General features: G+C 48.7%; 1 protein-coding gene across 2 annotated transcripts; it reads left to right on the top strand.

Annotated features, from left to right (window-relative positions):
- Positions 1 to 1,145: 1,145 nt before the first annotated feature.
- On the top strand, positions 1,146 to 13,338 carry LOC120751169 (interferon-induced very large GTPase 1-like). 2 transcript variants are annotated; one of them, XM_058419787.1, is made up of 3 exons: positions 1,146 to 1,327; positions 2,579 to 2,769; positions 6,625 to 13,338. In XM_058419787.1, exon 3 carries the CDS (start codon positions 6,627 to 6,629, stop codon positions 12,270 to 12,272), a length of 5,646 nt encoding a protein of 1,881 aa, XP_058275770.1. In that variant the 5' UTR covers positions 1,146 to 1,327; positions 2,579 to 2,769; positions 6,625 to 6,626; the 3' UTR covers positions 12,273 to 13,338. The 2 variants fall into 2 exon arrangements, with proteins under 2 accessions (XP_058275770.1, XP_039916566.1); XM_040060632.2 differs by lacking the exon at positions 2,579 to 2,769 and having other exon boundaries at positions 1,169 to 1,327.
- The last annotated feature ends 2,646 nt before the right edge of the window (positions 13,339 to 15,984 follow it).

Below are 15,984 nucleotides of genomic sequence, written 5' to 3'. Positions count from 1 at the left end.
ACCCCTGTTAACAAAGGATTATCTCTTAAAAGCAATAGCCTGTTGAATATTCATACATTTCATACATGATGCATGTGATAAACGCCAATCACTTGTTTTAAAATTTTTAAAAGTTTAATAGTAAATAAGATGGTTATAAAAATAGAATTAGAGTAAAAAATTGAACAGTTTTAGAGTTAGGACAATACAAGACAATAAAAACAAAGTTACAGACGTCTGGGTGCCTCTCCCGAGCTACAAGCTCTGAAGAAGGACCCCTGTTAACAAAAAATTATCTCTTAAAAGCAATAGCTTGTTGAATATTCATACAATTTATACATAATGCATAAATTCCATTCTAACTAAGAATTGTCTCTGGTTAGTATCACTTTTTTCCTTTAATCTCTATGGCATCCACTAGGCTGAGAAAAGCAGGAGGAGCTGGTCTCTTCTGATAAGAAAGTAGTAAATTCTTTCTTCTTTGAAAGATTTATATTTTCCTGTGGTTGGTACATAAAAACTACATTTTAACTACAAAACTACATTTACCATACTATCAAAATATTAATACCACATTAACAATTAGCACAACATAACACATATAGTAAATATCTTGCGTAGAGCCATATAATATGCACTTTTCACAATGCATAAATTCCATATAAACATTGAATTCTCTCTGGTTAGTGTCACTTTTTTCCTTGAATCTCTATGGCGTCTTCAGGGCTGAGCAAGGCAGGAGAAGTTGGTCTCCTGATAAGGAAGTAGTAAATTCTTTTTCTCTGAAAGATCTACTTTTTCTTGTGGTTGGTATATAAAAACTAAGTTTTAACTGCAAAACTACATTTACCATACTATCAGAATATTAATACATTACCAATCAATACAACATAATACATAAATACCTTGCTTAGAGCCATATAATATGCACTTTTCATATGGAAGATGGATTTATGCACAATTATATCTACAGCAATGCTTCTGTGCTCCCTCTGCTCCTTTTCCTGATGGAGCACCAGCCCCAGGAAGGGCTGAGAGCCTCACGTGCCCTCCAGGTACCAGCACAGCAGTTCAGAGTCAAAGATCTGTGGAAAGAGACGAGAGTGTCCTGTGAGCCAATTAAAACCACGCCTGGTGAGGAAAGTCAGCTCTAGTTCAGATAAGCTGACTCAAAAAGAGTGGTTTCACTTTCACATTCGGCTGCAGTAAAAAGCCTGGTTTACAGAAATTACCCTGCTGCCTGCGTTAAAGGTGAAGCCGCACCCAGTTAAGAGCCAGGGCTGCAAAAAGAGCCAGGGCTGTGCTGGGCTTGTCCCGTGCCAGGAGCTGCGGGGCACGGAGGGAGAAGGTAGGGCCCTGGGGATGAGCTGTGGGGCCGGGAGCAGCAGGGAGCGGGATCTTGTCGGGCTCCTGCCTCCTGTTGCCGGTGTTTTGCCAGGGCTGGGGAGATGGCAGGGCAGGAGAAGAGGGCTCTGAGGGCAGCGGGCGGGCGGTGTCTGCTCCTCCGTGGGCTGCAGGAAGCCGCCTTTGCTGGCAGCCGCTTTGGGGGAGCTGGGGGGAGCCGTGTGCGCTGCGGGGCTGAGCTGGGAGGGGGGCCGGGGTCAGAGGTGGGGCCGGATGGCTGCGCTCCCCTGCAGGCAGGAGCGATGGGACTGATGCTGGGGCGATTCCTGGCCCCGCGCCGCTCCTTCGGGAGCAGGGCAGCTCCGTGGTGATGAGGGGCAAGCACGGCACATCCTGCTCTGTCCCCAAGCGCAGGGCGTCAGTTCTTCCTCTCCCTCCCCTTGCAGGGAGAGTGGGATTCTCCTCTCTCACAGTCTAAGCGTCACCACTCAGAGCGCTCTGGTCCCTGGACAGCCCCACAAAGGTAGCAGTGTTCCCAGAGCCCCCTTCCCTGGGGTAGAGGTGGGGAAAACACTCTCGGGGGTCTGTTCCTGTGAAATGGGGTGCAGGAATTCCCATGGCTCGTCCTGCTGCCAGCCTTGCTGCTTCCCTCTGTACCCTTTCCTAGAGTACATCCTGCTTCCAAGCAGGAACTCGATCCTGAGTTATGCCCTGAATGTGCTTAGTGCCTCTCTGCGGGCACTGACACAGTCACATGGGGCTTTTTCCCTATTCCTGCAGCAATGGGAAGCCGTGCAGGGACTGCCAGGGGTGCCTGGGGGCAGGTTCATGGTCTGGCAGGGCTGGAGTTAATGTTGTGCAGGGCAGTCTCGGACTCCTGTGACTAAACCAGGGCTGGGAGTGCTCCATTGGGGGAGAAGTTGGAAGAGGGCAGGCCTGGGGCAAGTGGCTCAAGTGGACAAGCTGCAGCAGTGACCCTGAGCCAGCAGTTCCCTTCCTGAGCAGCTGTGCCACACTGAGTCTCTGCTGCCCAGGGAGCAGCTGGACATGTGCCTGCTGGGGGCCCAATGTCCCTCCTGTGCTCTGCCAGCACTCCCAGCTTTCCTCTGCTGCTGAACTGCCCTTATCTCGAACCAGGGGCTTTTTCTACTTCTGCTTTCCCCACTGGGGGAAAAGTGTTCACCTCCAGTGCTCCCTGGAATGAATCCTCACTGCTCATGCGTTGCCTTCTCCTGACTCTACTCTTCTCCTTTAGAATTTTGGGCCTTTCCTTCCTGATACTCTTCCTCCTGAGTTCTCAAGGGGTTCCCATCTTCTGCTCCATACCCTGCCATGTGCCCCATGGCACTGGCACTGCTGCTGTGCTGTATCCCCTGAGCTGGGGCTCTCAGCTGCTGTGTCTGCTGGGAAGCCAAGACTGGAAGCAGCGGGAGCATCTGCTGTGAGGTGGGTGAGGGCAATCAGAGCCCAAAGCTGTAGATAAGGCTGCACTCCGCCGGGACGGTTTGGATGGATGTAGACAAGAGATCTCTGAAGTTAGGTTTTAGAAGATATGGTTTATTATAAAGGGTGTGGGGCCTTGCTTGGAGTTGCCATGCGCAACTCGTGGTAGGCCTTAGGGAGTGAGGGAAGGGAGAGGTATGGATGGGGGAAGGGAGAGGTAGGGAGAGGAAATTCCAAGAGGAGGGTCCCGGGGAAAAGGTGCCAAGAGAGAGAGCATCCAGCCGCTCGGGAACCCCTTATCAGGAGGCTTCAAGGTGGGCTGGAACAAGACTTGGGCCAATGGGGTTACAGATACCTGATACTTCAGGGGAGGGTTACAGATGTGGGATGAACTATACATTGGAGGGTGAGACAGAACATTCCATTTGACCTTTGGAGCTATCTGTAGGTAAGGGACATTGTTGAATCAAGGGGGGATTACCTTCAGCTGGCCATATAATTGTTTTCCGGACATTCACTAACTAGGACATCTCAGACATTGAAACTTGCTTTCAGTTCTATCTGACTTACAGGTTTCATATTCTCAAAATCGAAGCAGTCATATTTATAAGGCTTTCTAGTTTCATCCTCCCCAACACAAAGCCCTTGCACAGATTACCCAGATCTGCAGGAATTCCTGAAGGAAAGCTGCCCCTGAAGGCTCTGGAAGGGTGCAGGAGCCCTTGGATCTATACCTGAGTCCAAGCCCCTGAGATCGATACCTGTGCTGGTAAGGGTGCTGTGGCCTTGGTAGGATGGAAGCTGAATGCTCAGAAAGATTTTTTGCAAGGAGTAAATCTCTGGAGTATCTAAGTGAACTGAGATTGTGAAAATTTTCAGGGTTGTGTGTCAGTGTCAAAACCCCCAAATGTTTCAAGACATGTATTCAGTAAAAGCACTAGCTCTGCTAGCGTGATAATCCTGGAATGGGCTGAGTTGGAAGGGACACACCAGGGTCCTGGGGGAGGCAGGATCAAAAGCTTTACTGAAATCCAAAAAGCTCAGATTACCTGCCTGTCCTTGATCAACTCCATGGGTTAATGTGTTGTGGAAGGAAATCTGAGGTGATGAGCTGGACTTTCCCTCTTGAGTCCATAGTAAGTGTGACTCATGACTGCCTTGTCCTTCAATGGTTTTTCAATAAAAAGTGTCCAGTAGTGATTGACACGTATTACTTTAAAAGACAGGTGTCTGACAAGGAAGGTGGGAACCTTCCTGGAATGGAGAATATGCCTCTCTTCTATCATATTATTATAACTGTGGGATGATGGGGCATTCAGGCAAAGATACGGGAAAAGGAATAACAGGTATTTCCTAGAGTACATCTGTATACCAGGAGAAACAAACACCAGCAGCAGCAGCAACAAACAAAGCCAGAAACCCAATCCCAGCCTTGTCTCAGCAGTCAGGCATTGCCCCTTCGGTGCAGTTCCGGGCACAGCCAGCAGGGGCGCTGGTGGCTCCTGTCCGGGCAGGGCGGGTGCGATGATTCCCCCGTGTCTGCAGGGGGCGCTGTGGCACAAACTCAGCCGCCTCTGGGCCGGCAGTGGCGGTGTGGGGACAGGGGAGAGGAGAGTTGGCTTCCGCTGCAGCGCCCGCGGGGAGCAGCCGCTCTCAGCGCCACCGCAGAGCCGGGGCGGGGAACGCAAGTGGAGCAAAAACCCTGAAGCAGTGGCAGAAGCAGAGAGGGCTGGGCTGGGGGTTGCTCCTTTGCACAGTGTGAGAAACAAGGTTCACCCTTTAAAATTACAGTTTAATAAGGGATAAAAGGGCCAGTATCCAGCGCTGGGGTGTCTGGCAAACTGCCAGAAAGCACACAGTTAACTATAACAACTCTTCTTGTATATTTTTGTTGGAATGCATGCCCCCCTGGGTTCCCCAGGGACAGAGAAAAATGCAGGGATTGAATTTAAGTTTTTAGAGAAATTAAAATACATTAAGCCATTTTAACATGAGTAGAAATTTAGGGTTTGGTTTTAAGTAAATATACTCTAAGTACCTTGAGAAGCTGTCAGCCAGCACAAGGCCCAGAGACCTAAGGCTTGGTGACTTAGCTTTAGATGTATCAAAAATAAAGTAGAACATTGTTGACAGTTCTAGATAGAATAGGTACAACTTTTATGTGAATGAGATAGAACTTTATACGTTAATAGATTTACCATATACGTAGGTTTTGATACTATTCTTTGTAGTTGTTATGGGTTAGTACAGTTTGGTTTTTTAGTCATAGAAAAATGTAAAATAATTCTCCAGGCCAGGACCTGGGAATTGCTTTAGAAGAGACAAGGACTTATCAGAGAGTTAGTTGGAATATTGACATCTATTTTGACTACTGAAATTGTTAGCTGCGACTTTGGGAAGTACTATATAAAACCCCGTGAATTTCCTGTAGGTGGGTCCTTTTTTCTTCTAAAGCAATTCCCAGGTCCTGACCTGGAGAATTATTTTACATTTTTCTATAACTAAAAAACCAAACTGTACTAACCCATGACAGTAGTTTCTCGTAGTTTTACGCGCTTTCAGAATCAAGTGTAGATTGGTGTAGAAAGAATGTTTTAGAATTGCATCCTTAGCTGATTGGGTAACCTACAGATAGGGATATCACAGAATGTCTAGGCTGGAAGAGATCTTCAAGATCATCGAGTCCAACCCATGCCTTAACACCTCAACTAGATCATGGCATCAAGTGCCACATCCAGTCTTTTTTTAAACACATCCAGGGATGGTGACTCCACCACCTCCCCGGGCAGACTATTCCAGTACTTTATCACGCTTTCCGTGGAAAAGTTTTCCTAATATGAATATGCATTTATGATTTATGGATAAAACCCCCCTCTTTTTGGGCAATGGCATCGATTCATTGATTCTTCGATTAATTGGTCCACCCTCTTCACCATTTACAACAAGAGAGAATGGGACTTTGCTGGGGAACTCCTGCCAGGACTTTGTTGGGTATTATCGCTGGGGTTGCTGCCGGGGGTGCTGTCGCTGCTGCTGCAACAGCCTTTGCCGCTGCGGCCACTGCTGCTGAGATTACTACTTGGGAACGAGAACCAGGGCTGGGAATCTGCCTTGGCCCTGTGGCTGGGACTCTGTTAATTTGCTTTTATGACCCACTGGGACCTTAAACCTTATAACTTTAGTAAGACCGCATCCTTAGAACTCTTTGCCTTCAAGACTGATGCATTTATATAATAAACAGCTTTGTAATAACCAGAAAATTCTCTGGGCTTTCTAAGCTGTGCTGTGCAGCCGAAACGGAGGATTCCGCACATCAGGCACATGAAAATCTGGTGGCAGCTGCACTGGACAAATGCATGTTCATAAAGTTTATACATATTCAAACATCCATTTGAGTTGGCATTTTCCAGGAATTCTTTATCTTAGTTCAACCATTGACCTCATCTTCTTATGGTACGTGCCACAATGCAGATGCTATTTTGAAAGTCTCGAATTTTAGTACGTCACGAGGCCTCCTGGTCTGTGGTTTGACAGTTACTGATCACCAAAGGGTGAGATTCTTCCATGCTTTTTCAGTGTTATTTGGCTGGGTATTGTCAATGATATCGTATAGACATTCTAGACATTTTTACAAGTACTTTCAATCAACATTAGCTGTTTCACTATTGTCAGTTAGTTACAGAAATAAAGGCATCCGTTATTATTTCACAACTACAATTACGTCTGCAAAAAGTTAATATTATAATGCACAGTACATATCCTCTATTTTTATATTTTGCAAAAGCTTAAACTAGCCTCTGCCAGGAGGCTGGGGCCTCTGACAACACCTTAGGGAAAGTCTCTTTTCTTCCTCCACAGCCATGGCTTCACAGGAGGACACACGAAAGGGGAATGCAAAGGCAAAGCTCCTGGCAGAGGAATTAGAGAAGGAGGGATTGGATGCTGGATACTGGCTGCCCAAGGTGATGCAGAACCTGGGAATCAAGTGCAGAGAAGCCTTGCAACATCTGGACTACAAAGATTACCTCCAGCTGGAGTGTGAAGTACGATATCCCTGGGAGAAAAGGGCACTCCAGAAACTCCTGAAAATAAGAGACAAAGTGTCCTCCATCAATGTGGAATGGATCTTCCAGGCTGAGCACCTGCATCCCAGATCTGCCAAAGTCACTCACCTTGAAGAGCTCATCAAAACACTGCAGCAAATGAAGGAGCACATCCATGCTGTCACCTACGCACCAGCAAGCTCTGCTTCTGCCGTTCATGTAACAAAGAAAAAAGCCACCCTGACCAGCAGCCTCGCCATTTATTCCTTACTCCAGTCCCTCCAGGAACGGGTTCAGAAGGACATGGAACTGTTGGTGCTCTTGATTGCGAGCAGCACAGGGTACCAGGTGGAAAACAGCACTTTCCAGCACCTCCTTGGACACCCAGAAATTCAGTGCATGGCCAAGGAAATGGCAGTGGCACATGAGGAGTACGTGAACCTGAAGGAGCGAGATGCCGACAGAGCTGAGGCCTCCCTTCAGCTGATGGGCCTGACTGTGGCATCAGAAAGGCAAGAGCTGTCCCCTGAGCAGAAGAGGGAGCATTTCAATCTCCTCCAAAAGCATAGTGGAGTCACAGATTGGGAGAGGCTGGAAAGGGACTTGCATTCCTCACTCAGTTCATGCTTGGATGAGAAATTGGATGAAGAGAGGATGCAGAACATACTCAGAGACCTGGAAGACACTTTTCAAACACCAGAGCCCCCCAGTCAATCCAAGTCAGACAGCAGAGAATCCAAATCTGATGAAGCCATTGCAAACCAGGAGTTCCTGCAGTTGCTCAAGCGCCTTGGACTCCAAAGTCACTATCCAAGAAAAATGGGGATGGGAAATTTCCACACCATCTGCAAGACATCTCTGCAGGACAGCCAGCCCAGCAAGGACACAGAACTGCCATGTTACTTCTTGCAGAGGTTATTAACTGTGGATTACCAGGTGAGGTGCCTGACTTGCTGGGATGACAGCAACCCAAGGCTTGCCCCTATGCCAGAAACTACAGAGCAGGAGTCCTTTGAAAACTTTCTTGATGATTTGGAGGAAGCAGCCCCTGAAGGTGCAGTCAGGGACGGCCATGTGCACCCCATGGACCTGCAGATGGCCATTTTCCATTGCGCTGATGATTTCCTCAGACAGACCCTTGCAACCAAGCTGGCCTTCTGCCAACTGGCGCTGCCCCTGCTGGTGCCCAACCCGTGCACTTCACACATCGAGTTCCCGCTCTACGCCCTCAGCCAAATCCAAAGGAGCTGGAAAGAGGGGGAGAAGTCAGGAAAGCAGTCTGGAGCAAAGAGTTACAACAACAAACTCATCTTTCAGGCACAGACACCCATCGTGTCCTTCATCCGCATTGGCAGCTCGGCCTCCTCTTCCAAGTCTCAGCTCCTGAACGCTCTGCTGAGCAAACGCAAACACGACACTTTCTTCCACCGCCACTGCAGAGGCAGCACCAGAGAGCGTTTGCTGATGGAAGGGGTGGTGGAGATCGCCTGGTACTGCCCCCGTGGAAGCCCTGATGACACCTTTGAGTGCTGCGTGGCTTTCTGCAACCTGCATGGAGATGCCAGGGATCACGGAGCACAGCTGCAGTTCCTGCAGGAGATATCTGCTGTCAACGTGGCTCTCGTATCTGAGTTGGAGCACATGGACAACAGGGGGAAAAAGCTTCTGCAAGACCTGTTGCAGTCACCACGACCATTGATTTGTCTCCTTGCAGAAAAGGAGAATGTTGCAGCTAGACAAGCCAGCAAAAACATAAAAATAGGGATCAAGAACAGAAACGAAGCAGAACTGATGGACCAGCTGACTAAAAGTATCAAGGATCTCCTAGAATTAGGGTCTAATCCACATTTCAGCCTGGATGCCTGCGTGGACAAAGCTCGCCAGCATGGATTCATAGTGGATGCAGATCAACCCGCATGTGTGACAGCCAAAGCAAAGGCAAAGGAGCTGGTGGACCTTCTGAAGAAAGAGAAGCTGTCTGAGATCAAATCCCAGCTACTGCTGCTTCAAGGAAAACTGTGGGACCAGTGGTGCAAAAAGGACAAGGAACTCACTCGCTTGCAGGAGAAAGGGAATAAGAGCATTGAGCACCATCGCAGCCAAATCGAATATGAGAAGAAAGTAATAAGAAGAAAGCAACTTGAGCAAGCTTTTCCTCTCAACTCACTGATGAAATCATTCCTTGGCTTTCTCCAGGCCCAGCCAGCAGATACCAAGAAATATTTCCTGCAGTGGATGAAGGTCTTTATGGACGAGCTGTCCTGTGGTCGCCTTGAAGAACTAAAGAGAGACTATCACAAGTTATGGTCCGAAATCCGGACGGGAAAGAAAAATCAGGAAAAAACAATGGAGAATGCTGATTTGCAGAGTCAGCTGGATTCTGTCTCTGAGGAACTCAACGATTCATCCGTTGGCCTGGAGCACCTTCTGAGAGAGGTAGGGCAGATTTATGAAGCTCTGGAATTAATGGAGACAAAGAATTACAATTTTGACAAACTGCCGGAAATTGCAGCAGAGCTGATGGTTTTGGGGTATCCCATGGAGCTCATGGATGGGGATGCTTCTTACCTGCCCTTGCAATGGGTGGGAGCAATTTTTGACAGCTTAATTGAGAGGCTGGGGGACAAACGAGTGTTTGTGCTCTCCGTGCTGGGCATCCAGAGCACCGGCAAATCCACCCTGCTGAATGCCATGTTTGGGCTGCAGTTCAATGTCAGCGCAGGGAGATGCACCCGCGGAGCCTTTATGCAGCTCATCCCAGTGGGCGAGGAGCTGCAGCAAGACTTGGGCTTTGATTTTGTGCTGGTGGTTGACACAGAGGGACTTCGTGCCATCGAGATGGCCAATAAACAGTCCCTGAACCATGACAACGAGCTGGCCACCTTTGTCATTGGTGTTGGCAACTTGACCGTGATCAATGTCTTTGGAGAGAATCCATCAGAAATGCAAGATGTTCTGCAGATCGCTGTGCAGGCTTTCCTGAGGATGAAGAAAGTCAATCTTTCCCCAAGCTGCCTCTTTGTCCACCAAAATGTAGGAGAAGCAACTGCCCAGGAGCAGAACATGGAAGGACAAAGGCGTTTGCAGAAAAAGCTGGATGAAATGACCGTGGTAGCAGCTCAGCAGGAATTCTGTGACATCTCCTCCTTCAGCGATGTCATTGGCTTTGATGTGAACACCCACATTCACTACTTTGCTCACCTGTGGGAAGGAAACCCCCCAATGGCACCACCCAACCCCAGCTACAGCCAGAACGTCCAGCAACTAAAGAGTAAAATCCTCCAGGCTGCCCAGAAGCAGTCACAGCGAAGCATTTTGAGGCTCTCGAGCCTGAGAGTTCGTATTGGTGACCTCTGGAATGCTTTGCTGAATGAAAACTTTGTTTTCAGCTTCAAGAATTCCCTGGAGATTGCTGTGTACAGGAGACTGGAAATTGCCTTTAGTCAGTGGACCTGGAAGCTGCGGAGTCACATCTTAGACGTACAGATGAGACTGGACAACAAAATTCGCAATGGGGACTTGCAGAATGTCACCAGAGAAGAGCTTGAAGTTCTGGTGCAAGAGACAAGTGATGCCATTGAGAAGGAAGTGGAAAAGTATTTCAGTGAAGACAAAGATCATGAGACACTGGTGCAGTGGAAATCAAGCACAGAGCTGAAGCTGAACGATCTAAAAGATGCTCTTCTTCGTGAAACAAAAAAGAAATGTGAGAATCTCATTGAGCTACAGAAGGAGCAGAGGAAACTGGATGCCAGGAAGTTGGAATATGTAGATGAGCTCCTGAGAAGGAGTAGGGAGCTGGCTGTGACTCTGAAAGGGAAGAGCCTCAGTGAGAGAGAACTGAAAGACAACTTTACTCTTGTCTGGAACAAGTGGATTGCAGAAGTCTCCCGTGCTGCTCGTCCTCCAGAACGGGTGGATATTGATGCGGAAATTGATGATGTCCTTCTAGGGCACTTTAAGGAGCCGGGTTTCCATGAACGGATCAGGTCATTTCCCAAAGGCAGAGGATTTTCTTTCGACTTAGAGAAACATGTCATGAAAAAAATGCATTTTGGTGTCACCACTAGGAGTATTTGTGATGCTGATGTGATCAACTTAAAGGACATCACAAACGACATCATAGCAGGTGTGATAGCAAATATTGATAAGAAGGAACAGGAGAAATGTGATTACAGTCAAAATTTTATCTATGAAATACTCAATGAAGTCCAGGAAGGTGTGAACTCCGTCCCCAGTGATGAAAAATGTACTTTTAACAAAGAGTACTGCATAGATTTGTCTCTGTATCTGTGCAAAATGGCAGCAGAAAGGTTTAAAGTCATGCACGAAGCATTCCAAAAGGCAAATGACCCAGTCATGTACCTGAAGAGCAAGAGAGAAGATTTCTTCCAATGTTTCCAGATTTCCTGCCAAGGAGCCACTTCGATCACAACTTTTGCTGGTTTCCTTTGTGACAAGATTGAACCAGCTCTTTGCCGGGCGGTCTATGAGAGGACGGCTAAAGACATTGCTGAGGACATGCAGGGCAAATTCCCAGATTTCAGGGGCAACAGAGCCAATCTGGAAGTTTGCATCTTGAGATACCTGGCAGAACAAGAAAATTTTGAGTCTTTCAAGCAGTACCTGAAGTTTCCAAAGGAGTTTTTTCAGAGTTACATTGAGACACGAGTGAAGAGTCACTGTTTAGATGAGAGCAGGAGGCTGAAGAAGTTTTTAGATTTCTCCCTTAGTCTTCTCTATCGAAACATCCTGTCAGCTGTTTCTTCATCAACCCAAATTGTCAAAGACAGAAAAGACAGAGAAGACAAAGTCTCTCTTTGGCTGGATGAATTTTGCAGGGAACTGACAGAGGTGATCAGCTTGCCCAGAAGTGACCTGAAGGGCATCGAGCACCAGGAGGTCACAGACATTGAGTTCCTAAGCAGTGCCATGGCAGAAGCTCTGGGTGACCTGAGGGACAGGCTCAAGAATGAATTTGCTGATGCTGATATGAGCTCATTTTCAACACAGCCTCACACCATCTTAGCAGAGCACTTTTCGGGGTGCTGGGAACAGTGTCCCTTTTGTGGGGCTCTCTGCACAAACACCATGCAGGGACATGATGGAGACCATCATCTGGTCTTCCATCGCCCACGAGCGTTTGTGGGAGCCAAGTGGAGTGAGACGGACCACCTGGTCATTGATATTTGTTCCAGCCTCGTTGCAAGTGATCGCTTATTCAAAGTTGGTGACAGTAAATTGATCCCATACAAGAAATACCGTGATGCAGGACCCCGTTTTGCCACTTGGAGCATTCTCCCTGATTCATCCATGCAGGCATACTGGAAATGGTTTGTGTCTCATTTCACGACAGAGCTGGAAGCTTTGTACAATGGGAAATTTCAGGGTAAAGGAGAAATCCCTGAGGCCTGGCAGAGAATTACCAAGCAGGAAGTACTGTCTGAGCTGGACAGGCGTTAGGCCACATCCATGGGAAGGAAGAACCACAACAGCTTTGCAGTTCAGGAGAACTTTGTACCAGGCTCTCCACAAAATGCATTTACAATGATAATGCTCTCAAGCCCAAAGAAGGCATTTACCAGTATCCAGTTGCTTCCAAATTTGGTGAAATAAGGCACGTTACTGTGGCTGTCACTCAGCAACTCCTTTGCATCATGAGAAGGCCGGAATCCCCATGCCTTCTTGCCATAAACATTTCCCTCTGCTTTCTCCTAGAGCCAAACCAAACCCCCGCCTTGGGGCGATTGGCCTCATGGCCAAGTCTGAGCCCAAAGGCCAGTGCAAAGGCAAAGGCAGCACTCCAAGGCCCACTTGGATCAGCTGCTGTGAGACAAGAAGGGACAGTGCCCCAAAGGCAGTTTTCCTGCATCAAGGAGATGTCCTGCTTGGAGAAAGGGCTGCAGGACCTGAGGACAGCTCCATGCTGTCTGCAAGCTGGGCTGCTCGGCTTCTGGGTGTCCTCCTTCCCTCTCTCATTGCAGCCTCCTGGATCAACTGAGGCTGTTCTCCCAGCAGGAGCTGTTGTGCCTCCAGGCTCTGGAAAGCAGTGACACGACTGCCCTGGGGCTCAGGCAGTGCTTTCACTCCCTGTCTCGGAGGTGCTGTGTCTCTGTCCAGGGCAGCTGCTCCTGCTCAGGTGCCTGGGGCTGCTGCCCTTCCCTCCAGCACTCAGCCCTGGCAGGAGCTGCTCCTGTCCTTGGCCTTTCAGCTGAGCAAAAGCCTTTGGAATGCCCCAAGTGGAGATTCCTGTCTGCCAGCACCTTCTGCAGCAGACCTTGGGGCAGTGCTGGTGCTGTCCAGGCAGGCTGGTGGCACCAGAGCTGTGCTCTGGAGAAGGTGGCACCAGCTGTCTCTGCCCCAGGGAGCTGTGGGGGCTTTTGCTGTGCAGGTGCTGCAACCCTGCTGGCAATGCAAGGGCCAAGCCCTCCTGGAGAGCTGGCTGAAGGGCTGCTTCAGCCTCATCCCCTGCAGGCTCTGCTAATAAAGGAGTTGGTTTGGACTGCACTGCTCTGTGTCTCCTTTGTGTTCAGGGGAGCCACAGCTGGGGGTGACTCGAGCTCTGTGTGCTGCAGATGGGCAGGGGACAGGGGGTGGCACTGGGGCAGGGGGTGTGGCAGCAGAGGCTCTGCTCCATTCAGGGTCTCTGCTCCAGGAGCAGCTTCACTGTCTGCAGGGAGAGCAGAGAGGGCAGGAAGCCCCAAACCACAACATCCAGGGAAACCAGTGTCAGTGGCAGGTGCCAAGGGAGGCAGCGCTGGGAACCAAGCCTGGCCTGTCACACACATGGAGGGCTGAGAAGGTTGATCCCATCGAGGTCTGTGCTGTGGAGGTGCTCAGCTGGGACCCTGCAGGACAAAAGGGGAACGGGCACAAACCCTGCCAAGCCCAGCCCTGGCCAAGCAGACCTGGAGCCAGTGACAGGAGCCAGAGCTGGGCCGTGTGAGCGTGTGCTGCAAGGGCTGAGTGCCAGGGACTGGGGACACAAGGGTTGAGAGGGGATTTGGGCTGGCTCCTGGAGGCAGACTGGCAGTGAAGGTGACCCTAGCCATGGTGTCACCTCCTGGGCTGCATGGGGAATGTCCCAGTGCAGCTGCTGGAGTGGGTGGGGGGACCCAGTGCCCACAGCTGGATGCAGTGCAGAGGACCCAATGCAGCAAGGGGGGGTGGCCTCAGGCCTGGGCTGGGGTGTCAGGAGGCTGCAGCGTCCCTCACCTGCTGCCCTCACCTGTGCCAGCTGTCCCAGCTCCCTCTGCAGTACAACCAGACTCTTCTCTGCACCTTTCCCTGTCTCTGCCAGGATCCTTTGGCCAAAGTCTCCCTTAGTGGGATCGTCTGGCACCTCCTTCCTTGTAGGCCCTGCTCTAGGGAGGAGCACAAATTGCTTAAAGCTCTTTTCCAACCTCAGCAGTTCTTAGAAGCGGTGCCTTCCAGTGACACCGGGATGCAGCAGCTCTCCCAGGCTGCACCAGGTGGGACTAAGGGTGCGCGGACCCTGTGTAACATCTAGAACATTTACATGGGAGGAATAAACTGAGGTTCCTTTACTCTGGCTTGGCACACAGGAGAAATACGGACTAGATATTCTCAAGAGGTCAAAATTACAGAGAACTTCAGTGGCAAAAGATAGAAATTCAAGGAATTTGATCAAGCTTTTCCAGTGTCTGACACCCTGCAGGGTCCCGAGGAGAGCTGCTGGTGCTGGGGTGTGACTGTAAAGCGGAGCAGGAACTGTCCAGTGGGGTCTGTCTGCTGCACACGCTGGGAAAGACAGGGCTGGCGATGGAGGGGGACAGGGCTGGGGTGCCTGGCTGGGTGGAGCTGGGATGGGGATGGAAGGGCAGGTGGGGAGCTCTGAGAAGAGCAATATTGCTCTTAGCTTCCCTTCCTCCTTTTGCTCTCTTCCTTCTCCTCTTCTCCTTTATCCCTCCGCTCTGGAGCTAGGCTGAGAGAATTTAGGATGTTTGCCTGCAGAAGGATCCAGGGAGACCTCAGAGCTCCTTCTAGAGCCTCTCCCATGTCCCCAGCCCCCTGCACAACCTTCCCAGCTCCATGTCCTCCTCCCTGTGTCCTCTGGGCAGCCCTGGGGGTCTCCTCCCTGCTGCTGCTGGGTCTCCTCTTTGCATTCTTTCCCTGTGTGCTCCATTTAGCCTTTAGTCCCAGGGGAATGTGGTGGGAGCACGGCACAGATCCCCACACTCTGCATCCTGCACCGGAGCAGGGAGAGGTGCCCAGCTGGCTTCTGTGGGAGTCTCCAAGGCCTCTGCCCATTGGGCTTGTGGCTGGTGCCTTCCTGGGAATCCAAGGGGCTCCAGGAAGGAGAAGCTGCTGCCACTCCTGCAGCTGAAGTAAAAAGCAGCTGAAGTAAAAAGTAGCTGAAATAAAAAGTAGCTGAAGTAAAAAACTAGTATTTATTGGAAAAAATAAGCCCACCAAAATCATTAGATATACAGAACGTTGATATAAATGTTGCTGATAATAAAATAGCTTTTCCTGTATTTAAAACAGTTCTGAACTCAAGACAAAATGATCGTCATCTCATCAAGTTTTTGCATAGACAGTTGTACAAGACCTCCAAAAAAAGGTGGCTGAGTTTAGTATTAATTCTGCAAAAGTTATACAATTTATTTGTGTAATTAATACATATGTATTAATATTTTTATTTACATTTACATTTACATTTACATTTACATTTATAATATTATGAACTCATCTTCAATTTTGTTTCAGCCAGTACAGCATAGAGTATTTCAAAACACCTGGAAGCAACTAGCTGAGCAAACAGCTTTAAATATAACTACCTCAACACAATCCTCATCACACTGTAAGAGTTGATACTTTGCTCAGCAACAAACATTTTACTAATCCAAACATACAAGCATAGTAAAATCCTCTAGTTTTAGCACAAGCTCAGCAAATAAGTATAAGTACTACAATTAAAACAATACAAATAGCAGCTCCAAACCCCAAATTTGACACTATGAAACAAAGTATTAAAGGACCTTTTTTTGCAATTTGTAGAAAAAAATTGCTGCAGGAATTAAAAAACAAGTAAATGATAAAGTTTCAAAACAAATTCTATGTAAACAATCAGCCAAACCCAATACAAATAAAAACTGCCAAAAAATTACTGAAGCTCTACCAAAAGATCCCTCTGTTCCAGAAACAATTACAC

This window comes from Hirundo rustica, chromosome 3 (genome assembly GCF_015227805.2).
Source record: "Hirundo rustica isolate bHirRus1 chromosome 3, bHirRus1.pri.v3, whole genome shotgun sequence".
Taxonomy (NCBI): Eukaryota; Metazoa; Chordata; class Aves; order Passeriformes; family Hirundinidae; genus Hirundo; species Hirundo rustica.
This window is presented reverse-complemented; position numbering and strand designations above follow the sequence as displayed.

Coding starts and splice junctions, on each gene's coding strand:
- LOC120751169 (XM_058419787.1), top strand. CDS start 6,627: ATGGCTTCACAGGAGGACACACGAAAGGGGAATGCAAAGGCAAAGCTC.